The 25,173-nt window shown below is 45.8% G+C and overlaps 1 protein-coding gene and 1 pseudogene across 1 annotated transcript; both read left to right on the top strand.

Annotated features, from left to right (window-relative positions):
- Window positions 1-268: 268 nt before the first annotated feature.
- Window positions 269-9,437, top strand: LOC123634879 (annotated as a pseudogene).
- A 6,731-nt stretch (window positions 9,438-16,168) lies between these two features.
- Window positions 16,169-20,907, top strand: RPL11 (ribosomal protein L11). Its single transcript, XM_045546035.1, has 6 exons — window positions 16,169-16,240; window positions 17,021-17,171; window positions 18,384-18,490; window positions 18,845-18,976; window positions 20,328-20,438; window positions 20,829-20,907. Exons 1-6 carry the CDS (start codon window positions 16,235-16,237, stop codon window positions 20,856-20,858), a joined length of 537 nt encoding a protein of 178 aa, XP_045401991.1. The 5' UTR covers window positions 16,169-16,234; the 3' UTR covers window positions 20,859-20,907.
- Window positions 20,908-25,173: the final 4,266 nt, after the last annotated feature.

Raw genomic sequence — 25,173 nt, 5'->3', positions numbered from 1 at the left:
GCTGTCTGAATCTAGGTGCTTGGTGAGACTCTTGGTTCTGGAGGTGGGCACGTCCTCCTTGGAGCTGGGGCGGAGACTAGAGCACCCCACCGGGCATGAGGCACGAGGGCGGCCCCCTCCCCTGCCTTCCTAGTGAACTCTTTTCCTATCCTGTCTCACCCTCCGTTGGCTGAGCCGGCCCGGTCCCAGGGAGGATGAGCTGGGGCTAGGGAGTCATCGATGCCCACCCTGAGTATGCCCATCCTCCTCTCTCCGAGCATCCCCCACCATGGGCAAAGAGAAGACCCACATCCACACCCTGGTAGTTGGCCACGTGGACTCGGGCAAGTCCACAATGACCGGGCACCTCATCTTCTCATCTTCAAATCTGGGGGCATCGACGAGAGGGCCATGGGTAGGTTTGTTGTTGTTGTTGTTTTGAGACAAAGTCACACTCTGTCACCCTGGGTAGAGTGCAATGGCATCATCATAGCTCACAGCAACCTCAAACTCCTGGGCTCAAGTGATCCTCCCGCCTCGACCTCCCAGAGTGCTAGGATTACAGGCATGAGCCACCGCGCCGGCCCCATGGGTAGGTTTGAGAAGGAGGCAGCGGAGGTGAGGCTGCTCTACCTGTGTCCCGCAAGCCCCCAGGGATACTTCAACCATGAGGCAGCCCTTGTGGTCGGGTAGGGGCCAGCACACCCCTGCTGAGCACCAGCTGGGGTGGGAGGTTCTTTCCACCTCAATCATGACAGGTGGTGTGGCCACCACTTCCCAGCTGGGGCAAATGAGGCTCAGAAGGTGCAGAAGGTTGCCTGAAGTGCATAAAGAAGGTGGCACCAAGAGTTAAATTCTAGAGTGACACAGATGCCACACTGTGTCTCAGGAGGTAAAGCTGCCAACACCCCCAGTTAAAAGTGTTTATTTGCATCTCCCACGGTTCTTGGGGTAGCCCCTGGGGATACAGTTGTGAATGTAACAGGCCTTGTCCCCCAGGAACTCGTGGTCACACAGCCTGATGTCACAACAAGCTCGGCAACAGTGTGGGTGCTGTAGGAGCCCAGGGCAGGGACAGTGGGGAGGTTTGGGAGGCCCTGAAGCTTTCCCAGCGGAAGGGAGCTCCCCTGAGGGGGGTGGAACAGCAGGTGCAAAGCTCCTGAGATGGACAGTGGGTGGTGAGTGGCCTGCTAAGCCCGGCCACTTTCCCTGCAGCCACTGAAGGATTTCAAGCACAGGCGTGATGGATCAGACATGTTTTTTAGAAACAGCACTCTGGCTGCAGCATAGGGAGAAGAGCCCAGAAGGCCCAGCGCTGGGGCTGGGAGGCCAGTTAGAGGTGGCTGCAGCTCACCAGGTGAGCAAGGTTGGTGGCGTATGCCTAGGCGGCAGCAGTGGAAATGGAGAATAACAGAGAGAGCCCAGGGACGTGAAGGTGAGGAATCTTCAGAAGTTAGGGGCCAGCTCTAGGGAAGAGGGAAAGGAGGAAGAGGAGTTGAAGGTGACCTCTTGAGGCTCTGTCTTGGGAAACTGGACACTTGATACCAGAAGCAGAGTTGGCCTGGGGACGGAACGAATCTGCTCTAGACGTGGGAAAGCTGAGCCTGCTGTGCTGATGTCCAGGGGACAGGTGAATCTTGAAGTCTGGAGGTCAGGACAGGAGCCCGGGTTGGAGACTAGGCCTCGGGAGTGAGTGGTGTGCACGCCGTGGGGAAGGGCGTGAGGACAAAGCCCTGGGATGGGTGGAGAAGAGAGAGCCAGGGAAGAGGGTGGGAAACCATGGAGACCAAGCTGGGCTGCTGCGGAGGGAAAAGTGGGGAGGGTTGACAAGAGATGCGTCAATGTCACTGGTTACGTAGATCCCGGTTTTCCTAGTCTTGGCTTCCTGCAGTGCAGTCTGAATTGCTGTAGGGCTGCTTACATGTTAGGGGCTGTTAAGGGAAGCGTTAGAACCCTGAGAAAAGACTGACTGGTCCCTAGCCAGTTTGGTAGACTCGTAACCAAGAATATTATGGAACAATGAATGATCTGATATAGTGATTCTCAAATTTTCTGGTCTTGGGAACCCTTCATACACTTTTTTTTTTTTTTTTTGAGACCAGGTCTTGCTCTGTCACCCCAGCTAGAGTGCAGTGGCATGATCATAGCTCACAGCAACCTCAAACTCCTGGGCTCAAGTGATCCTCCTGCCTCAGCCTCCTCAGTAGCCGGGACTACAGGTGTGCACCGCCCCTCCTGGCTAATTTTTCTATTTTTTGTAGAGATGGGGTCTCACTATGTTGCTCAGGCTGGTCTCCAACTCCTAGGTCAAGTGATCCTCCACCCCCAGTCTCCTAAAGTGCTAGGATTACAGGCGTGAGCCACTGCACCCGGCCCACTCTTCTCACTCTTAAAGGGACCCCAAGAAGCTTTTGTTTATGAGTTAGAGCTATCTGTATTACTATATTCATGAGCTTCAAGTCAGTGACAAGTTAAAATTTAAAAATTTACCATATTCAAAATTAAAATGAAGTTTTAAAAATATTTCATCTTAAAGTAACAATAATATCTGCCTGACATATTAACATAAATATCATATATTTAATGTGTGAAAAAACAACTATTTCCAAAACAGAAAATCTTAATGAGAAGGGTGGCATTGTTTTAGATTTTTGCAGATCTCTTTAACGTCTGACTTCATAGAAGGCGGCTAGACTCTCATCTGCTTCTTCCTTCAATCTGTTGCAATTTCACATGTCTTGTCGCTCCTAGAAAACACCACTGTACACTCATGAGAGAATGAGAGGGAAAATAATATCTTAGTATTGTTATGAAAATAGTTTTGACCTTGACTCTAGGGTCCCCAGGGGGCCTTGGACTACCCTTTGAGAACTGCTTATCTAATGTATGTTCTAAGCTAGAGTGGACTTTATAAAAGTTCCTACAATAGCAAAAGGCAGGACACCTGGGTTCTAGTCCTATCTCTGAATGACCTAATTAGTCTTTTCTGAAGAAGCCACCTGGTCTTTGTCCTTTCTTGTCCTCACTGTGCCCTAAGGGCCCAGCACAGTGTGCTAATGATAGCTGAAATGAACAAACCCCAGGATCTCTTGGCTGGTGTGGCGTAGAATGTGCCCTGAACTGATATGGTAGCCTATTGACTCTTTTAGTGGCCTCATTTTTACCAGGGTTCCAGAGTAATTAGGAGTCACAGCTACCCTTTACCATAGGGTAGTGGTCAAGAGCTCGATGAGAGTCTGACACCCTGGGTTCAAATCCTGGCTCTACTGCTTATTAACTGTATGATCTGGAGCTAGTTCATTTCTGTTACTTCATCTGTAAAATGGGGATGAAACCTCACTGAGGCAGTGTGAGGATTAAATGAGATGACCTGAGTAAACAGCACCACGTATGTGGTCAGCATGATTGAGTGTTTGCTGCTACTATTAATACTAATTGAGGACTGGCTGACCGTGTATTAGGCCCAGGAACCAGACACTTTATGAATGGCTCTGGGTCACTTTGACTCTAGAACTTGCTCTTGAAGAAAAACTTATACAAGTAATACATTCTAATTTAAAAATTCAGAGACTTCTCCTCATACTGCCCTGTTACTTAATTGGGAACTCTATTGTTGGTTGATGGGCAGCTCTGGAAGTAGGAGTGACCCTACTTTTCCCTCCCACTTCCGATCTAGATGAGCAAAGGCTCCTTCGAATTCGCCCAAGTGCTGGACAAGCTACAGGCGGAGCGGGAATGTGATATCACCATCGACATCTTTCTGTGGAAGTTCAAGACCGAGAAATACTATGTCACCATCAGACACCCCAGGTTACCGTGACTTCATCAAGAACATGATCACAGGCACCTTGCGGGTACCACCAGGGTTGCCTTGCCCTGCTGTGGGGCTGGGCAGCGGGCCCCAGGCCAGGTCTGAGCTGGGCCTTCCTCCCTTGGGCCAGGCAGACTGTGCTGCGCTGATTATTGCAAGTGGTGTAGGTGAGTTTGAGGCTGGCTTCCTCAAGAATGGGCAGACCTGTGACTCCCACTGCGGGCCTGTATGCTGGGCATGAAGCAGCTCCTCATGGCAGTCAACAAGAGAGACATCATGGTGTCTCCTTGCAGTGGTGCACACTTGGAGGAGACCAGCAGGGAGTGAAAGCCCATGTCAAAAAGATTGGTTACAACTCTGAGACTGTGCCATGCATGCCCATCTCTGGCTGGCATGGGGACAACATGCAGGAACCTAGCAGCAAGGCGAGGGCTGACCGGGCAGGGCCAACTAAATGAGACTTTCCCACTCAAATATGTGAGCTTCTTCTAGAATATAATGCCCAGGATTTACAGCATACTCATGAGCCAGTCACTGTGAATGGTCTCCATCCCCTCATGATACATGCTTTGATAACAATTTAACAGATGAGCAAACAGAGGTTACTTAACACTATACAACTAGTAAGCATAGAACTGTGCTGACCAATGTCGTAGTCACTAGTTGTGTGTGGCTATTTAAATTATTAAAGTGAAATCAAGTGAAGTACATCCAATTCCTTAGTTGTATTAGCTACATTTCAAGTGTCCAGCAACCACATGTGGCTATTGTATTGGACGGTGAGTGCAGCAAGAAAATATTTGCATCATTGTAGAAAGTTCTGTGGGGCAGTGCTGGCAGGGTCCAGAATTCTAGCCCGTGCTTCTAGCATCTAAGCTATCCCACCTCAAGCAGTGTGGGGACAAGATAAATGTGTCTAAGATATAGTCATCGTGATCAGGGATCCCAGAATATGGAGGGTTTGACGTTCTTAGACAAGCGTCTCCCTAACAGATGAGTCTAGTTCTCAGACATTACTCAAGGCTCCAGAAGAAAAAATGAAAAAAAAAAAAAGATAAAAAAAAATAGTTGTCAGACCTGAGTTCCAGTCCCAACTCCATCCTTTGCCCACAGTAAAGGGGTGAGTGAGGTATTAACACTCTGGGCCTTAGGACTCACTTTATGGGGTTTTGAGAATTAAAGACTTCACATGGGCATCCATTCATGCACACAGTGGTGGTCAAATGCTAACTGCTATTATTTATTACATTTGCCTAAAGCCTACCTTTTCTGTAACTGACTTAAGAATTCTTAGCCTTTCTTTCTAAGTAGATAGCTATCTTTTTCTGATTAGAAAAGTGATGCCTGTAACATCTTTACAAATGAACATTTCATGCAGATATGAAGCATAAACTGCAATCCCATCACTTATAGATAATCTAGTTTTCATGTAGCTCTTTCTAGATATTCATAGCTGGACTCAAACTATACATAATGGTCTGTAACACATTTCTAAACTTTCCTTACTATTTAAACATGTTGAATAGTTAACGAGAGTTTCATATCACATCTCATGGAGGTACGGTAGTTAGTTTAGACATATCCATTATTCACTGAAAATGGTGATTAATGACTTGAGAAATGACTCTACACCAGACAATGGACTGAGTGCTTTACATACACACAACCCCACGAAGAAGGCATTTTATTCCCGTGCAAAATGAGAAAATGGGGACCCAGTGCAGTTAAGGGATAGCCTAAAGTCACTAGCTTCTAAGTATATTGTTTCTATTTAAAAACTGACATAAATATCTGGGTAAATAAATCTTTGCCTACATCCTCAATACTTTAATTAGAATAAATTCCTAATGAAACAAAGGGTAGGCATTATTTTGGACTCTTCTGACACCCCCCCCAAACGCCCTGGAGAAGATGAGCCCCTCCCGGGCAGGGTGTTGGGTCCCCGCAGAAGGAGCGGGGGCGGCGGGCACTGTCCTTGGTGCTGAGGGGGCCGCGGCCGCTGAGAAGCGAGTCTGCTTCTGGAGCTTACGGCCCCGTGGCGGGGGGGGGGAACACCGCAGAAGGGGACAAGTGCTGAGAAGAAAATTCTATAAAAGGGTGAAGGGACAGTGTGGGAGAGTTACTTTGCCTCAGGTAGTTGGGGGGAGGTCTTCTAAGATGATATCAGAGCAGAAACCTGAAGCTTTAGTGCCTGTTTCCCTATGACCCGAATGTTGTCACACATTTCAGCTAGTGACATAAGAGGGTTTCATTCTCATGTCCTTCTGAGCACTTATTAGGCACCTACTATGTCCTAAATGCTAAAAGAACAAAGCCTATTAGCCTGCAGCCAGTGGACTAGATATTGGGCCCGGGGTTTGCTGGCCTCATGGGCTTGTGGTGGCTGCACTGTGGGTTGGCATAGGGGCAAGTGAGCTGCCACATTTATCAGACCGATGGCAGAGTTCACCCCCACCTCACTCACACAGCGGGCTCGGTGGGAAGAGGCTGGTGTTTAGGTGTGGGGAGTTGGTCTCATTATCAACCTCTGACCTGGTCATTTGCCAGTCATCGGGCCCTGGGCAACCTATTTCAGACCCTCAATTAGCCCTTCTGAAAAAGAGGGGATATTGTTTCTCTTACAAGCTAGGATTATTTATATAAAAATGCTTACTCAATTTTTCAAAGACACCTACCTGCTACCCCTCCACTCCAACAAGAGTTGAGCATTGACAGGCACAGTAACTTTCTTCCTTGGGCAGCAGTTTTTGAGTTCACGAGGCAAGATGTGTTCTGTGTAGCTCTTGTTCTCTTCCATGGAAGGTTTCCCATGTCTGGCGCCCTCTTCCCCAGCCTGCCACAGCCTTTCCTAATGCAGTTACTGCGTCCTCCCACGTCTAGAGTCCTACTAAGGACAGAGACAGAGAGACTTCCATCTATAGTGCTGGCACCTTTCTTGATACTGATGGGACGCTGAAAATTTAAAGCCTAGAGATTGACTCAAGGACCTGTGGCTGGGAGGCAGAAACTTTATATTGGGATTCTGACAGTGTGTCTGACCTAAGCCCACGTGTTGACCTGCTTTGCAGCTGGGCTGGTCTGCTTGCCCACTTAGCCCTTAACATCAACCACCGTGGTTCTTCCTGTACCCTTTTTGTCCTCTATTTCCAGTTAACTGATAAGTCTTTGAGGGCAAAGATGATATCTCTGAGCTGTGGCCAGGATTTTGAGAGAAGTAAATGTTATATCTGCTTAAAAGGTATGCATATGATGCTCTGGCATACTGAAAGTCGACCCTCAGAAGGTCTTACACGTGACAATGCTGTCCTTGCTTACAAGTTGGCTTCCTTGAGAACAGTCTTGAGACCCTGAAGCACATTCTTTTTTTCCCCCACAGGAAAAAAATCAGTTTTATTTAAGAACCAAGTGTAGACATTTATACATATATATAACTAAAACCAGATTTACTCTTAACCATATGGGATACATTGTGCAATATTCTGCTCTGTGTTCTTTTATTTTTTAAAAATGCTGGTCACAACTTAATAAACCAATTTTGCAAACCACTAGTATGTTATAATCATAACTGCTCTCTAGAGCATTATCAATCTAAGTGATAATTTTAGGGAAATTTATAGTCTTGCTCCTTAGAATTAGCTCATGGTAGTATTCTATGTACTTAGAGGAAAAAAAGTCAACATAGCCTTGTTACCATGTATCCAGCTTTGACATGGTACAGCTTTCAGTATGCTTAAATCACCCACTCTCCCGACTTGCAACTATGCAACAGAATCCTATGTCCGTATGATACATTTTATATAAAAGTCTTTTTTATGTACATTATGTCATTTGATCCTCACAACAACCCTGTGAGGTAGGTGGGGAAAAATATTATCAGAGTCACTTTATAGATAATGAAGTTAAGGCTCAGAGAGGTTAGGTGACTTTCCCAGTCATCACCTAGTAAGAGGCGTATAGAATAAGAATAATCAAATCTTTAGGTTGAGGGCTCTTTTCTCTAAACCACATGGGGTCTGATAGTATAATCTAACCTCAAATATTTTTACTACTTCATCCTCATTTTCTTATTGTTAGTTTAACTTTTTATAGGATATAACAGAAGACCTAATTCTAAATTTATCGTTCCAAGTCTATGTTTCTCTACCAATGAAAACTGATGGCCACGGAACATTTAGTTTTTGGAAAGCACTGTGTCTTTGGCCCCAGTCTAAAGGAACATGAGCAATAGGAAAGACTCCAGTGGTTGAGGAAATTGAAGAGAACAGAGGAAGGGACATAAAATGGAATGTATTAATGGACGTTAGTCCCTTTAAGCTTTCACTTTTGTGAGGGGTTCAATGGAGAGCTATAAAGCAGATGAGACTTGAAGCTTTTGAAGATGATCTAAGTCTTGATGAGATTATTCAAACTCAGATCTTGAACGCACAATGATGGGGGGGCCATGGTCTTCAAAAACTTGGTACTCATTCTCCCAAAGTGCTAGGATTGGAATGCCATGATACCTAATGATTCATGTTTTTGTTATGTTATGTTAAGCATGTCAACATACTTGCTGTGTGTTAACAAGTCCTTCCCTTCTCTGGACCTCAGTTTTTCCATCTGTGTAATGAGCAGATAGGATGGGATCTAAGGGTTATTCAGGTTCTAGGACCCTCTGCTTCCTGAAATGTATTGGCTTAACACTGGGAGCCAATCTTGCAATGTCTGTGAGATTTAAACTAATCGTCACCATCTGGTGGGTGCACAGTAGGTGTCATGAGATGGCTCACGTGTACAATTTGTCTTTACAATGGCCTGTAAGGTAGATGGTGATATTGCTGTTTCACAGATGAGGAAGCCAAGGCTTAGCATGTGTAAATCCCCTGAGCCCTGTGTTAAGTGCAGGCTGGCACCTGGAACAGAACCAGGCCCTCTCTAGGCTGAGCAAGCTGCATGTCTGGTGGCTTCTGCAGATCCCCTGGTTCAGAGGCTGCAAGGTGACCAAGAAGGAAGGGAATGTGGCAGGTGTGATGCTGCTAGAAGCACTGGACTCAATCATTCTCCCCACCTGCCCTAGAGACAAACCCGTGTGGCTGCCCCTGCAAGGCGTGTACAAGATTGGGGGTGAGTCCAGGCCATGTGGGGGTGCTTGCAGTTGAGGGCTCACTGGGGTCTGGCTGCTGACAGCCCTGAGTGCTCTGTCCCTCTAGGCACTGACACCATGCCCACGGGCTGGGTGGAAACAGGCTTCCTCAAGCCGGGTGTGGTGGTTGACCCTTGCCCCATGCAACATCACCACAGAGGTCAAGCCCAGAGGATGCACCACAAGGCCCTGCCTGAGACCCTGCCTGGTGACAACCTGGGCTTCAACATGAAGAACATGTTAGTGAAGGACATCAGACTGGGTAATGTAGTGGGGGACAGCAAGAATGACCCGCCCTTGGATGTGGCCCACAGAGGGGCATGTTCCCCATGCTTCCAGGGCCACTGGGTCGCTCAGAGTGGTCACGGAGCATGTGTATCATGTCAGGCTTTCTACACAGTGGAGGTGGAGCCAGACTGCCTGGGAAGAATTCTGGCTCTGCCACTTGTTGGCTGTGTGCCCTCGAACAAGACAATGTGCTTCACTGAATCTGTTAGTTTCCACAGTACAGTCTTCATACCTTAAAGCACTTCTCAAACCATGTGATTTACAATCTCCTGGAAAGTGTTTCAAAATATGTGGATTCCTAGGACTCTCCCCAGTAGTTCTGGTTCAGCAGGTCTGGGTAGAACCTGGGAATCCGCATGCTTTCAGGTGCTTCCTTGGCCCACAGAGTCAGCATGTGAAGCCCTTTCTCAAGGCAGCACTTGGCAAGTGCTTGACATCCCGATGGATGCTAGTGTCCCCCGCAGCAATCTTGGGATTATTAAATGAGGTGATGATGTGGAAAACAGCTGACTTGGGGCCACATAACGAGCTAGGCAGCAGCTGCTGTCATAATCCCTTTCTATAAGCAGGGGAGGGGTACGCATGATAACATCTGTGTGTAGGTTTGGTCATCGCTCATGCCCGCTCTGCCCTATCCTAGCTGTGAAATCCTGGGTAAGTTACTCAGTCTCCTTGCTCCTCAGTCTGCCTGGTTTTTTGTGTGTTTTGTTTTCTTTCTGGGCATAATCATAACGTGTGCCACATAGGGCTGCTCTGAAAATTAAATTGGAAAGCATAAGACTCACTTGCACAGAACTTGGCATTCCTTATAAACATTCAAATGGGGCCGGGTGCAGTGGCTCACGCTTGTAATCCTAGCACTCTGGGAGGCCGAGGTGGGAGGATCGCTTGAGGTCAGGAGTTCCGAGACCAGACTGAGCAAGAGCGAGACCCTGTTTCTATCAAAAATAGAAAGAAATTATATGGACAACTAAAAATATATATAGAAAAAATTAGCCAGGCATGGTGGCGCATGCCTGTAGTCCCAGATACTTGGGAGGCTGAGGCAGGAGGATCGCTTGAGCCAAGGAGTTTGAGGTTGCTGTGAGCTAGGCTGATGCCACGGCACTCTAGCCCGGGCAACAGAGCAAGACTTCATCTCAAAAAAAAAAAAAAGTTACTAAAGTTTTATGCCTGTCTGCCCATCTGTAAAATGGGGAAGCAACAGTATATTGCAGATGCCTCTGCAGAGATGTTGAAGGTTGAGTGAGTTGGTACCTGGTGGGCACAGAAAATTAGCTGTTAATTAGCTACTCTCATTAACACAGTGTGGGTATGGGAGCCAAGGAAGAGCTATTATGGGGAAGTCTGTCTGAAAAAAAGCTGGGGGTAGGGAATGAGCCTGAGCTTTGGAGAATGAGCTCAGTTTTACATCTTCCAGGTAGGTGTTTCCCCCAAGTTATTTTAACATGACTTTGACAATTTCAGAGTTACAGAGAAGTTGCAAGAAGTCCCACATGCTGTTCACCCAGAGTCCCCAAATGTTAAATTTACCACTTTTGTTTTATCCTTTCCCCTCTAAATATGTTTTGTTCTGGATCATTTGAGACATCTGCAAATGTGATGTCCCTTGGCCCCAAACACTGACTGAATGTGTATTTCTTTTCTTTTCTTTCTTTCTTTTTTTTTTTTTCTGAGACAGAGTCTTGCTCTGTCATCTGGGCTAGAGTGCCATGGCGTCATCATAGCTCACTGCAACCTCAAACTCCTGCGCTTAAGCCATCCTCCCTTTTCAGTCTCCTGAGTAGCGGGGACTATAGGCACATGTCACCATGCCTGGGTAATTTTTCTATTTTTAGTAGACATGGGGTCTTGCTCTTGCTCTGACTGGTTTTGAACTCCTGACCTCGAGTGATCCTCCAGCCTCAGCCTCCCAGAGTGCTGGGATTACAGGTGCTGGCCACCACGCCCGGCCTGTATGTGTATTTCTTAAACACAAGAACATTCTCTTATATAACCAAGATCCAGTAAGCAGAATCAGGGCGTTAACATACATATCTGGGCCAGGTGCTGTGGCTCATGCCTGTAATCCTAGCACTCTGGGAGGCCGAAGTGGGAGGATTGCTCAAGGTCAGGAGTTCAAGACCAGCCTGAGCAAGAGGGAAACCCTGTCTCTACTAGAAATAGAAAGAAATTATCTGGACAACTAAAAATATATATAGTAAAAATTAGCCAGGCGTGGTGGTGCATGCCTGTAGTCCCAGATACTTGGGAGGCTGAGGCAGGAGGATCGCTTGAGCCCAGGAGTTTGAGGTTGCTGTGAGCTAGGCTGATGCCATGGCACTCTAGCCCAGCTAACAGAGCCAGACTCTGTCTCAAACAAACAAACAAAAAAACACACACATTTCTGAAACCTGTGGACCTTAGTCAGATTTTGCCAATTGTCCCAATAAAATGCGTTATAGCAAAAGAAAATCCAGCACCATGTATTGCATTCGGTTGTCTCTTTATCCAAATTTTGAAGCAGCTCTGCGCTGCCCAATGGCTGCTTGATGAAGACGTTCAAAGGAGGGGCCTTTTCCTTTCGCCTCCATCAGCACAGCTTCCTAGAAGGGCCCTCTTGCTTCTCTTGATGAAACAAGAAGTGCTGGGGCTTCTACCTCCCTTGTGGGGATTAAAGAAGGGAATTATGGCAGCAGCAGAAGAGGCTTGGCTACTTCTCTACCAAAGCCCAGTATGGTCTCCTTTTTCCATTTGTTTCTGTTAAAGAAACTGGCTGACTCAAGGCCAGCTACTTCCTGGCATATGCATCCTGGTACCCCATTCTTGGGTCCTGCTGCTGAGGACTCAGTGTAAACCAGGAGGCCCTATGATTGTCTGGGGTCATTGAAGTCCTTTTTTCTCAGACTAATCTGCAAGCCATCTTTGTTCCTGCAGGATGGCCCTCTCTTGATTATATGCCATCTCTAACACTTTGGGGGGGGATGTTGCTTGGATATAGTGTATTTATGTTAATAACAAGAGTAACAGTTTATTTCAGGCTTACCATGTGCTTAACACAATTACCTCATTTAATTGTCACAATCTTATGAGATATAGTTACCCATTTTACAGATGAGGAAAACTGAGGCTGAAAGCATTCTAATTATAGGTCGAGCATCCCTAATTCGAAAATCCAAAATCTGAAATCCTCCAAAATCAAACTTTTTGAGCATCCATATGAGGCCACAAGTGGAAAATTCCACAGTTGACCTCATGTGACAGGTCACAATCCAAACGCAGGCACACTACAGTTTATTCAACATCCCCAAGGGAAAAAAAACCCTGCAATTCCCCTTCAGCTGTGGTATAACTTTTCCAATCATACTGAGATTCAGCCTCAAAAGCCCGCCCATGAAGGGTAAGAAAATGGCATGTGTGCAGGCCGGATGCACCAGTGGCAAGTGCCCTGGGGGCCCCACGTGGGGCCAAGACCTATGTCCATTACTCACTGTGGTTTTTTGCTTATTCCCTGCTATGGTGCAAAGATATTGTTGAAATGTCAAAAAGGCCTGCAAGGCCAGGCGCTCACGCCTGTAACCCTAGCACTCTGGGAAGACTGCTTGAGGTCAGGAGATCGAGCCCAGCCTGAGTAACAGCGAGACCCCGTCTCTACTAAAAATAGAAAAATTAGCCAGGTGTGGTGGTGTGCACCTGTAGTCCCAGCTACTGAGGAGGTGGAGGCAGGAGGATCCCTGGAGCTCAGGAGTTTGAGGTTGCAGTGAGCTGTGATCACACCACGGCACTCTAGCAGGGCTGACAGAGCAAGACTCTGTCTCAAAAAAAAAAAAAGGCCTGCAGATAACCCTGTGGGTAACAGCGATAAGAAAAAGACGAAGCATTTATGTTTATCACACAGAAAATCAAGCTGTTGGAGAAAGTGGGCAGTAGCACGCGAAATGTCTTACAGAAGAGTACAGTGACCGGAAGAAACAGAATGATAGTGTTGAAGTTCTGTGCTTTAAGTGCTGAACAGAAGTTAATGAAAAACAGAAAATGCATAAAGCTGAAAAGGAAGATCTCAATTGCATATTGAACGAGTGGATCCACTGGCATAGCAATGATCACGTGCCTCTTAGTGGTGTCAATCATGGAACAGGAGCTATCACTATGAACTGAAAATTGAAAGGGACTGTGAATATTCAACAAGCTGATTGCAGAAATTTAAGAAAAGACATGGCATTAAATTTTTAAAGACTTGTGATAAAGCATCTTCTGATCTTAAAGCAGCAGAGAAATTCACTAATGAGTTTGCCAAGGTAATTGCTGATGAAAATCTGATGCCAGGACAAGTTAATGCTGATGAAACATCACTATTTTGGCATTATTGCCCCAGAAAGACACTGATGACAGCTGATGCCACAGCCCCTACAGGAATTAAAAATGCCCAGGACAGAATAACTGTGCTGAGATGTGCCAATGCAGCAGGTATGCATAAGTGTAAGCTTGCTGTGATAGGCAAAAGTTTGTGTCTTCACTCTGACCAAGGAGTGAATTTCTTACCAGTCCATTATTATGCTAACAAAAAGGCATGGATCACCAGGGATATCTTAACTGATTGGTTTCACAACTACTTTGTACCTTTGGCTCCTGCTCACTTCAGGGAAACTGGGGACAACTGCAAGATTGTTATTCCTTGACAACTGTTCTGATCATCCTCCAGCTGAAATTCTCATCAAAAATAATGTTTATAAAATAAAAAGTTAGCTGAGCATGATGGCACGTGCTTTTAGTTCTAGCCACTCAGGAGGCTTGCTTGAGGCCAGGAGTTTGAGGCTGCAGTGAGCTATGATAACATCACAGCATGACAGAGTGAGATCCTATCTCAAAAAAAAACCCGAAAACTGTTTATGCCATGTACTCCTCCAAATGTGACTTCATTAATTCAGCCATGTGACCAGAGTATCCTTAGAGCAATGAAGAGTAAATATAAAAGGACTTTCTTGAACAGCATGCTAACAGCAGTGAACAGAGGTGTGGGTGTGGAAGATTTTCAGAAGTTTAGCATGAAGGATGCCATATATGCTGTTGCCAATGCTGAGAACTCAGTGACTAAAGACACAGTCATGCATGGCTGGTTCAAACTCTGGCCTGCGCCTGTGTTCAGTGATGGCGATGAACTAGGTGGTCACCTTGAAGGATTTTGTATGTCAAACAAGAAAAAAGTTATGTCTGGCCTTACATATGCAAAAAAAAAATTCCTTCAGTGTCCGTCAGTAAGCTGCAAAACATGGTTATTGAAGTTTTTAACATCGATGATAAGGCTTCAGTTGTTCATTCATTGACCCATGGTGAAATAGCCAATATGGTTCTGAATCAAGGTGATGGTGATAACAGTGACAATGAAGATGTTGCTAATGTTGCAGAAAGTGCCTGTAGACAACATGGTGAAAATGCGTGATGGGCTTGTTAAAGGACTGGAGCAGCATGCATTCATCACAGGACAAGAAATTATGTGGGTTTGTGAAACCAGACAGACGTCTTTTTTTTTTTTTTTTGAGACAGAATCTCACTTTGTTGCCCGGGCTAGAGTGAGTGCCATGACATCAGCCTAACTCACAGCAACCTCAAACTCCTGGGCTCAAGCAATCCTACTGCCTCAGCCTCCCGAGTAGCTGGGACTACAGGCATGCGCCACCATGCCCGGCTAATTTTTTCTATATATATTTTTAGTTGTCCAGATAATTTCTTTCTATTTTTAGTAGAGACGGGATCTTGCTCTTGCTCAGGCTGGTCTCGAACTCCTCACCTCGAGCGATCCACCTGCCTTGGCCTCCCAGAGTGCTAGGATTACAGGCGTGAGCCACCAAGCCCGGCCAAGAGAGACTTCTAAGACAAAAACCATTGCTAAAGAGGCAGATGACTCTGGAGGAAACATTTTTAAAAGCCACCAGCAGAATGCATCTTCATCCCTAAAGGGCCCACCTCCTGGTCACGCAACTGCTTCTGATGTTTCTTCTTACCTAAAAAGATAAAATACAATGTCCAGCAACCTTTTAATCAAAACACAGTATCGTAGGTGGAGACTGAAAGCCTGCTGTTGTTGGCTATTGCTGTTTAACAGCTGATGTAGGGATTCTGGTGATGCTACTGTGTCACTTAGTTACCCTGAACACATTTTTTCACTGTATTAATGGTACATCATATGTTTTACTATTAAGTACTTAAGTGTGACTAAGTGTAAGAAAATGATTGTTTATCAGTAGCATATAAATTTAGACTCAGGAATGATGGTGATACCAAACAACCACAGATTGTCCACATGGATGGCTGAGAGAGTGACATGTTTGCTTCGGTTCAATGTACACAGGCTTTGTTTCATGCACAAAATCATTAAAAATATTGTATACAATTACCTTGTATACAATGTGTACAAGGAGTATATGAAACATAAATGAATTTTGTGTTTAGACTTGCATCCCATCCCTGAGACACCTCATTATGTATATGCAAATATTCCAAAATCCGAAATCCAAAACACCTCTGGTCCCAAGCATTTCAGATTAGGAATACTCAACCTGTAGTAAATTGCCCAAGGTCATTTAGCTATTAGCTGGCCAACACAAGACCAACATCCACCTGTCTTCACAGCTCAGCACTTAAGCCACCACTTTGTTGGATTTGTATAAATTCTATTTGTTTAAGTTGTTAGAGAATAAATTTGCATGATAACTTGCATAATTGATTTAATGTCGTTTTGGCAGTCTCATCACGCGAGAACCACTAGGTCCTGATACTGTGTAGGAAAGGAGAATGTCAGTGGGATCGGGAAACTCAGACGTGCCAGGTCACTGAGCTGTCAAAAACTATTTTTGGAAACCTAAGTCCGGGTCGTCAGCCGCGTCGCCTGCAGTTGCGAGCACGATCCACAAGGGGGAAGCAACGCTGCACTGCGCCGGGCCAGACGCGCCTCTCTTTCTCGCTCTCACCTCGCTGGTGAGCCTGGGAAAAGAGCCCGCCTCTTGACCCATAAGGCCCTGGGTCGGAAGTTCCATTCCCTCTTCCTGTTTCCCGTCATGGCGGTGAGTAACTAGCGTTTAGGTTTGCTTTCCTTTATCCGTCGCCATCCACGGCCTGCCGAGCCTGCGGTGGCTGCCTCGTCCGCGGCCCGAGAGGATGGAGCCCGTAATGGCAGCCGGCCCCAAACTGGCAGAGCCGTGGGGGTTGAGGGCACAGGGCTGGACCCTGTCATCTCCTCTCGTCCTCCCAGGAGCGGGCTCGGGTCAGCTGCCCAGAGGGCTTAGAGGCTTGGCCCGCGGGCGGCGGCGAGGGCAAATGGAGCGAACGGAAGGTTCGGGGACACAGGCTCCGGGCCTTTTCCCGGTCCCTAGAGCTTGAGGCTTGCCCGGTGCTAGGGAACCTCCGCCGGTTACTCTGCTTAAGGAAGGCGCCAGCCCGCAGACAGCTTCCGAACGGGGTGCAGGACGTTGCACAACCACGTGTGCCCTCAGCAATTCAGTTGTATTCTCTCCCTTCCCCCCTTAATCTGTCTTACCATGGGGGCGCTCTTCGTTACCTAGACATTGAGCCCCTGGGGGTTGATCCTAAGTGTGCGTAACTTTAACACTCAGTACTTGTCCTGAGTTTCTCTTCACCCGTGCGCGGAGGAAGAGCCCGAGCTGACTTTTTCCTTGATCCCTCCCAGAGAAACACGGTGAGACTGACTGCACTCTTAGGGCTTCCTGTACGATTTGAAATGAGCAGAAATAAATATGCTGTGGAAATGGAAAGTAATAAAAACCCTGGGTTCTCAGCTGTGACGGGTTCCTCAGTGTCTTGACTTCTGCGCTTCCTTGTTGCAGCAGGATCAAGGTGAAAAGGAGAACCCCATGCGGGAACTTCGCATCCGCAAGCTCTGCCTCAACATCTGTGTTGGGGAGAGTGGAGACAGACTGACCCGGGCAGCCAAGGTGTTGGAGCAGCTCACAGGCCAGACTCCTGTGTTTTCTAAGGGTGAGTAGTGGCAGGGGTGGCCACTCTGCACCGTCGTTTCTTAATTCACCTGCCGTCAAGCCTGTTTAGGTGACAGTTGGCATCCCTTTAAACTCATGAGCCAACCCTTTGAGATTGGAACGTGGGGTTGGAATACCAGATTGTATGTGAGCAGTCTTTAAGACTAGCTTAAAGTAAAGATTTTTCAACTAGGATGTTAACAACTGTGATCTTGCCAAGTTAATTAATCCCTCAGAACCTAACCTGTAAAATAGGAATAGCAGGCCGGGCGTGGTGGCCCACGCCTGTAATCCTAGCACTCTGGGAGGCAGAGGTGGGAGGGTCACTTGAGCTCAGAAGTTCGAGACCAGCCTGAGCAGGAGTGAGACTCCGTCCCTACTAAAAATAGAAAAATTAGCCAGGCGTTGTGATGTCCACCTGTAGTCCCAGCTACTTGGGAAACTAAGGCAGGAGGATTGCTTGAGCCCGGGAGTTTGAGGTTGCTGTGAACTATGCTGATACTACGCCACTCTACTCAGGGCAACAGAGTGAGACTGTCTCCAAAAAATATATATAGGCATAGCATTATGCATAAGGATTAGCTGTTATCAATAATGTTTTCTTTTCTTTGGAACACAATGATAATCTTATTAGTGGCCTCTTTGGCCTACTCTGGTTGTGAACTTGCCCTTCCTGAGACTTAGCACTGTGACTTAGAGTTCTTAATTGTTGAAGTATGGTTGGATAACTGGAAATTGGGAAGTGTCTTCTGAGCTGTAGATCAGCGGTCCCCAACCTTTTTGGCACCAGTGACTGGTTTCATGGAAGACAGTTTTTCCACAGCTGGGGTGGGGGAGGCTGGGGGGACAGGCAGAGCTTAGGCGGTGATGGGGAGCGGCTGTAAATACAGATGAAGCTTCACTCACCTCCTTTTGTGTGCCCCCCCTTCCTAAGTTTCATGGAAGACAATTTTTCCATTGGGAGTGTGGGGGTGGGCAGTGGAGCTCTGCAACCCAGTCCCTACAGGCCATGGACCGGTACCAGGGATTGGGGAGTGCAGCTGTAGATGAAATTGATTAATCAGCATAGGTGACACTGGTTAGAACATCACCACTTTGTGAGTGTGGGTGGATACTTAATGTCGCTTTCAGTCTGGAGATGGTATTCGAGGGAAGAGATGAGTACAGTGGGAGTTTGACAACTTCTGACTCCTTCTACTTCCCCTGTCTGCAGCTAGATACACTGTCAGATCCTTTGGCATCAGGAGAAATGAGAAGATTGCTGTCCACTGCACAGTCAGAGGGGCCAAGGCAGAAGAAATCCTGGAGAAAGGTCTAAAGGTGAGGCTCTTCCCTTCATGGGGTGATATTGGTGCCCTGGTATGTGTATATTTAAGCTTTTAAAAGGCTTTTTCTATACTCAAAGTGAAACTATATTCTTTTCTTTGGTGGTTTAAAAGATGTCTGGGAGTCATTTTAATGCCTTTGCTTTCTCTGGGGTTTTTTTTGCCCTTTGGAAGTTGGGAAAGTTCTTGAAATCTATAGTTGGGATGTGATTTGGTGTAGTGAGGAAATCAGAGCCCAGCCAAGCTACATTGTTTTTGCTCTGGGGTGCTGAATGTTGCCAGTTGAGATCGTTATTTTGGGGAGAATTAAATATGACCAGGAGTGTTACTGCTGCATTTTTCTCCTCAGGTGCGAGAATATGAATTAAGAAAAAATAACTTCTCAGATACTGGAAACTTTGGATTTGGGATCCAGGAACACATCGATCTGGGTATCAAATATGATCCAAGCATTGGTATCTATGGCCTGGACTTCTATGTGGTATGGATATTTAACCTTTTCACACTCCTGCTCTATGAGGAGAGGGGACGCTCTATTCTTTTGTATGTGCTGTCTTGATGTTTAGACGTTGGGTTGAAGCTTTGAGTGTGCCTGTGTGTTCTATGTGGCAAGTATAGGGGTATAGCACTGAACAAGAGGGACAAGACCTTGTTACTGTGAAGCTGACAGTCCCATATCTGTAAAGCACCAGCATGGCTTAAAGGTGGATGAAGGAAACTGTTCATCCAGCTGGTGATTTGAAAATTTTTGGCGAGGTAGTATTGGTGTTCCATTTGGCCCGTGGGTTGGCTGCAATAAGGCTGCTCTTCCTTCATCCCTCCTTCCCTTAGACCCTAGGGGTGTGGCATTTAGCCAGAGGACATAGAAACAGGTTTGGATGATGCAGTCGTTTGCTCCAGATGGGGATTTTTAATGTAAAAGTGATTATTTGTGTTACTGCAAGGTTTTGGTCCAACCGTAAAGCTAAATAGCCAAAACCAGAAGTCTTGACTAGTATGGCCCCTGAAAGATGGTGGCATCCTCATTAGATTTGAATATCCAAACTGTAATGAGAATTGGATACTCACAGGGCATTTGGGGACATTTGTGTGTGTGTGTGTGTGTGTGCGCGTGTGTGTGCGCGCGCGCGCTTGCTTCTCAGTTTTAAGTTTTGTGTAATGCACATGTTGCAGTAGATTTGTTTTTATTTTATTTATTTTTAATATGAAGTGGGAGTGAGGAGGGGAGGGTTCCATTTCCTTTTTCTTTTCTTTTTCTTTTTGTAAAGACAGTTTCACTTTGTTGCCCTGGGTAGAGTGCAGTGTCCTCATCCTCCAGGGCTCAAGGGATCCTCCTGCCTTAGCCTTCTGAGTAGCTGGGACTACAGGCGAGTGCCATGAGGCCTGGCTAATTTTTCTATTTTTAGTAGAGACGGAGTCTTGGTCTTGCTCAGACTGGTCTCCAACTCCTGGCCTCCTGCTGCCTCAGCCTCCCAGAGTGCTAGGATTACAGATGTGAGCCACCATGCCCGGCCAATATTTCTTAGATTTTTAAATGTTAATTTTAAAAACAAACGTGCTTTGGAGATTGGGGAGCAATAGTGGAGGATCCTCAGCACCATTGGGAGGGAGGGAGGCAGGTGCTGAATGTTCTAGCCTCTGGAGCAAATCTATAGTATGGCCATGTGACTAGAATGCTGATGACAGTTTTGTCAGAGGCTGAGATTATAGGTCTTTCTCCAGATTCTGTGGGCTGCCAGGTGACTCTTGAAGATCAATTTCTAATGTATGAGTTTGTCCATCTGCTCTTGACTCTGAGCTGGCTAGGTGACTGTTGGTTATTCCTGGGACAGGTGCTGGGTAGGCCAGGTTTCAGCATCGCAGACAAGAAGCGCAGGACAGGCTGCATTGGGGCCAAGCACAGAATCAGCAAAGAGGAGGCCATGCGCTGGTTCCAGCAGAAGGTAAAGCTGATTGATTTATCTCAAGTGAGGTGGTGGTGTGCGGTGTTGTGAATGGAGTTGGGGTTTGGGGATGCACAATACAGTAAGTAGTGTTTGATGGGCAGCTTGTTTAGAATAACTGGGCAACCTGGCAAGTGGGGGCTTCCAGGGTTGGTGGTTTAAAAGAACATCCAGAACTAGGGCTTTAAAAGGAGTTCCCTTTTCTCAGGTTATAGTGGAGTTGAGCACAGTGTTACAGTTGTTAAAACCAGCCAGCTTCCTGTTTAGTCCAGAAAGGATATGGGATTCAGAGTTCAAGTTCATGTATCAGATTTGAATTCTCAAATGTTAGCCATTGCTGCAATCTTTGTTGCCTCCTGTTCTGAAAAAATAAAATCTCTTCTCTTTCAGTATGATGGGATCATCCTTCCTGGCAAATAATCCCCGTTTCTATTCAAAAGGCCAATAAAAAAGTTTTCAATGAAATGTACATTACTGTTGTGTGTTCTGTGAAAGGAGCCTGGCCATATTCAAGTCCTTGGACCTCGAGCCTCTTAAAGCTTCGATGGGAATAGCTGGTAACAACCTTGTCGTTCTCTGATTGGATGCAGTGTTTCCTAGCAGATCCAAGTTTGAGCTTTGTAGCATTGCCTGACGTACCCTTGGTGGCATTCTGTGGCATGGTAGCCCCATTTAAACTGATTTTAGAGGGGAGGATATGGTTGGGGTTGGGGTTTGAATTTACAGCCTTGGTTAAGGGCAGGATGCAGTGCTCCTGTGTACCAGGATGTTCCCCTCTATTCAGTGATTCTGTTCTGTACTAGAAATTTTATTAGCACCGATGTGTAGTGAAGGAAACGCAGGCTTTAGTTTGATACTTGAGATTAAATTTTGGCTTCACTGTTCAGACTCAGGTTTCTTTTAAAATGAAGAGAATCTATAGGGTTTTTGAGAGGCGGTGTGTATAGATAAGAGGGCAGTCTTTGAGGCAAATTGTCTAGATTCAATTCCCAGCCCTGCCCTTCATTAGCGATGTTACATTGAGTGAGCGAGTTACAAAATAATTATTTTTGAAGGGGGGAGTGTGGAGGAGGGTTCAGTTTCTTCTTCTTTTTTTTTTTGATACTGTCTCACTGTTGCTCTGGGTAGAGTGCAGTGGCATCATCGTAGCTCACTGCAGCCTCAAACTTCTGGGCTGAAGCAATCCTCCTCCTGCCTCAGCCTCTGAAGTAGCTGGGACGACAGGCGTATGCTACCATGCCTGGCTAATTTTTCTATATTTAGTAGAGACAAGGTCTCACTTTTGTTCAGGCTGATCTTGAACTCCGGAGCTCTAGCAATCCTGCTTCGGCCTCCCAGAGTGGTAGGATTACAGGCATGAACCACTATGCCTGGCCAAAAGGGTTAATTTAGTTTATGTTTGGGTATGTGAGAAATGTTAACTCTTACAGGTTTGCTCCCCTTTGATGTGAAAGTGAAATTTATTGCCTGTAGTGATTTTCTAGATCTCACTGAAGCTGACATTTAGAAGCCATCATTTCTGTGACCATTAGACATAAAACTTGGCCATTGTTCATTTTCAATTTTGGTTTTTAATTTTGAGCACATGTTAATTCAGTTTAATAATTTACTCATTGTGACTGAGTTCAGTTGTTCTTGGGCCACCTTTTCATTGCTGTTATCAGGTTCTCTAATTTGTTTGCTATAGGTGTTTTAAAACCTGGAGGTTATATAGTGTGCCTGATCTTTTATGAAAATATGACTTTTGTAGTCCCAATAATAAAGTCGTCTTAATCAGTGAGATCAGATCTAGTTGGTTAAACGGAAGAATCATGGAGTGTTGCTGTATGCTTTTTATTTCACTTACAATATTACATAAACATGTATTGACTTCTCAATCTTCTAATGTAGGGCCAGGGCACCATCTCATAAACAGTGAAGGAGTTTGATTCAGCTTCAGTTTTATAGGGGGAAACTTGTCTTTTAACTTCTGAATTAAATAACAACTACCACTGGAATAAAAATGTTTGAGAACAAATTCTTGGTGAATAGATAGCTAACGAGAGCTGGGTGCCAACTGCAGTGGGGAGTGGGTATTGCATTTTATAGAGGAGATAGAGCGTTTATGTTATTCTCATCTGAATAAAGCATTTCGGAAATACAAAATGTAGAAAGTCCCTCTGATGCTACTACCAACCTTACAATATTGTTAAGGCTTTTGCTGTATGTCTGTTTTTTGGTTTGTGTTGCTCTTTAATTTTTAGTAATATAATTGTGCTGAACTTTCACTTGGTCCTGTATTTGTGTACTCAGTTGAGTTGACTTCCGTTTTAAAAAAATAAAGCTGCCTGGTCTCTTGTCCCAGTAGAAAAAGCTCTGTTGGGAGTTGAGAGAACTAACTGGATTTGAGCCCTGGCCGTAACTAGGATTGAGATTTTGGGTAAGTCATGAAACATCTGTGGGACTGAAGCAAGTGGGGACACTTTAACTGGTTTGGAACAGCTTGTTCCTATTCTGGCTGGAAACTTGACTTCCAAGCAAATGTCCCACTGGGGGCTTAAGGCTTGGTGTTTGTGGTTGAGCTTGTAGCAAGTGGGTAGATAGGATCACCTGGGAGTTTGTTAAAACTCTTGGGGGCCCCCCACCTACTGAATTGGAATCTGACTTAACGGGAGCTGCAGGTGGTTTGTATGCACACCAGAGTGTAGAGGCACCGCCCACATCCTGATGTCAAAACAAGGGGGAGGACGAGATACCCAACAAGATGGGTTTAATAAATTTAGTTGTATGAAGTTCTTACTGTGTGGTTATTTTCTCATTTCTTCAGCTGCTACCCATGAAAATTTGGGAGTGGATCATTGTTAGGTGACCCTCTGTCCCAGTGTCACAATTTTAGTTGTCTTTGGAATAAGGTAGTATCCCTAGAAGGCATCTGTCTATCCCAGAAATACTGTGCTGCTTTGCTGAATGAACATTCTATTCCTGCAGCTACCCTCTAGGGCAGAGTTCTGAAGCTGGGGCAATATTGTCCAACCCCTATCCCTGGGGTATTTCAAAATTTGTAGGGGTGGGTTTTTTATTGTCACAATGACACTACTAGCTGCTGTTGGCTTTAGTGCCTGGAGGTCAAGGGTGTTCCCACACACATCAATAGATACGTTAAGTGCTAAGGGGATTGATAAAGGGTGGTCACTGATATTACACAATGGGGCCAGCCATTTGTGCATGCTAGTAGGTCCCAGTCTGTTTGGTTGAGAAACAACAGAGACACCATAGAACTGAGTGAAGTAGGAGATCAGATCAGGCTAATGGGGCCAGATCACAGTGAGTGCACAAGGAGCTTAACCTTTGGAGGCACTGGCTGCTGTGGAAAGGGAGATTGGAGCAGACGTTGGGAAACCAGTTAGGTTATTGTACCACTGTGCTGGTATCTTCATCCATGTAGGATGGCCAAAGGACCAAAGGAGGAAGATCAAAATTCAGGTAAAAGAAATCTAGGGATCTTTTTAAAGGTGTGATCAAAACTTAAGTTTGTGTGTGTGTACCTGACTACATATATGTTACTGTTTTGAGCTGTTGGAAAATAATCAGTCCACAAGGATTGTTTTGATGCTAAATAACTAGTAAAAAATTATACATGATGATCATAGCACTAAAGATAGTGGTTTCTCTTTCCACATTGGAAATACTAAATAGCAGACACAGCTAATGTATCCTCTAAGCATTTTTCTTTTTAACATAGTTGAGAAGAAATCAGCTGTAGTTTTTTTTTTTTTTTTTATGAGACAGAGTTTCACTCTGTTGCCTGGGCTAGAGTGCTGTGGCATCAGCCTAGCTCACAGCAACCTCAAACTTCTGGGCTCAAGCAATCCTTCTGCCTCAGCCTACCGAGCAGCTGGGACTACAGGCATGTGCTACCTTGCCTGGCTAATTTTTGCTATATATATTTTTAGCTGTCCAGACAATTTCTTTCTATTTTTAGTAGAGACGGGGTCTCGCTCTTGCTCAGGCTGGTCTCGAACTCCTAACCTCGAACTATCCTCCTGCCTTGGCTTCCCAGAGTGCTGAGATTACAGGCATGAGCCACCGTGCGCAGCCTTCTATAGTTTTAATTCTGTTCTTTTCCTTTTAATAATTGTGTTCTCATGTCATTACTGTGGCTATATAATATTCCATTCGGGGAATGTACAGAACCCATTGCTTTGTGCAGCAGGTGCTAAATGTCTACTGTTCCAGTAGGGGTCCTTACCCTGTTTTGGCCCACTGTCCAGGGAGTACCTGGAAGGCCGTTGCAAGGTATCTTACGGCTGTTAGATGGTGTGGTATAGTGGAAGGAACACAAAGCAGGAGAAAAGTTATCCATGTTCTAATTTTTGTTCTGTTTTCTCTGCTAGCACTATGACCATGGGTAAGTAACATGGCAAGTTGTACCCTTTCTGGCCCTCTAAACGAGCCTGTTGGACTTTGTGTATAACCCTTTATCTTCTGAATTTCATGCTTTTTGCCTTAAGCTTCTTTCTCCTGCAGCTTAACCACCCACTGGCCCTATCCTGTTAATGTGAATGCTGAGGTACCCCAGCCAACTGGTGGCTGAAGACCAGAATGAGTTAGCTGCCAGAGGGGCCTGAGTCTAAAGGGTTAATGCCCAGGCCTTCTAGGTGAGTGGCTAGGTCAGGGCCCAGAAACCACCCACAAATAGTTTAAGCTGCCAGCCACTGGGGACCAAGCTAGTGCCTGGGGGTGCAGAACCACTTTC

This window comes from Lemur catta, chromosome 3 (assembly GCF_020740605.2).
Source record: "Lemur catta isolate mLemCat1 chromosome 3, mLemCat1.pri, whole genome shotgun sequence".
Taxonomy (NCBI): Eukaryota; Metazoa; Chordata; class Mammalia; order Primates; family Lemuridae; genus Lemur; species Lemur catta.
This window is presented reverse-complemented; position numbering and strand designations above follow the sequence as displayed.

Coding starts and splice junctions, on each gene's coding strand:
- RPL11 (XM_045546035.1), top strand. Junction 17,172..18,383: donor GACTCCTGTGTTTTCTAAGG/GTGAGTAGTGGC, acceptor CCCTGTCTGCAG/CTAGATACACTGTCAGATCC. Junction 18,977..20,327: donor ATGGCCTGGACTTCTATGTG/GTATGGATATTT, acceptor TTCCTGGGACAG/GTGCTGGGTAGGCCAGGTTT.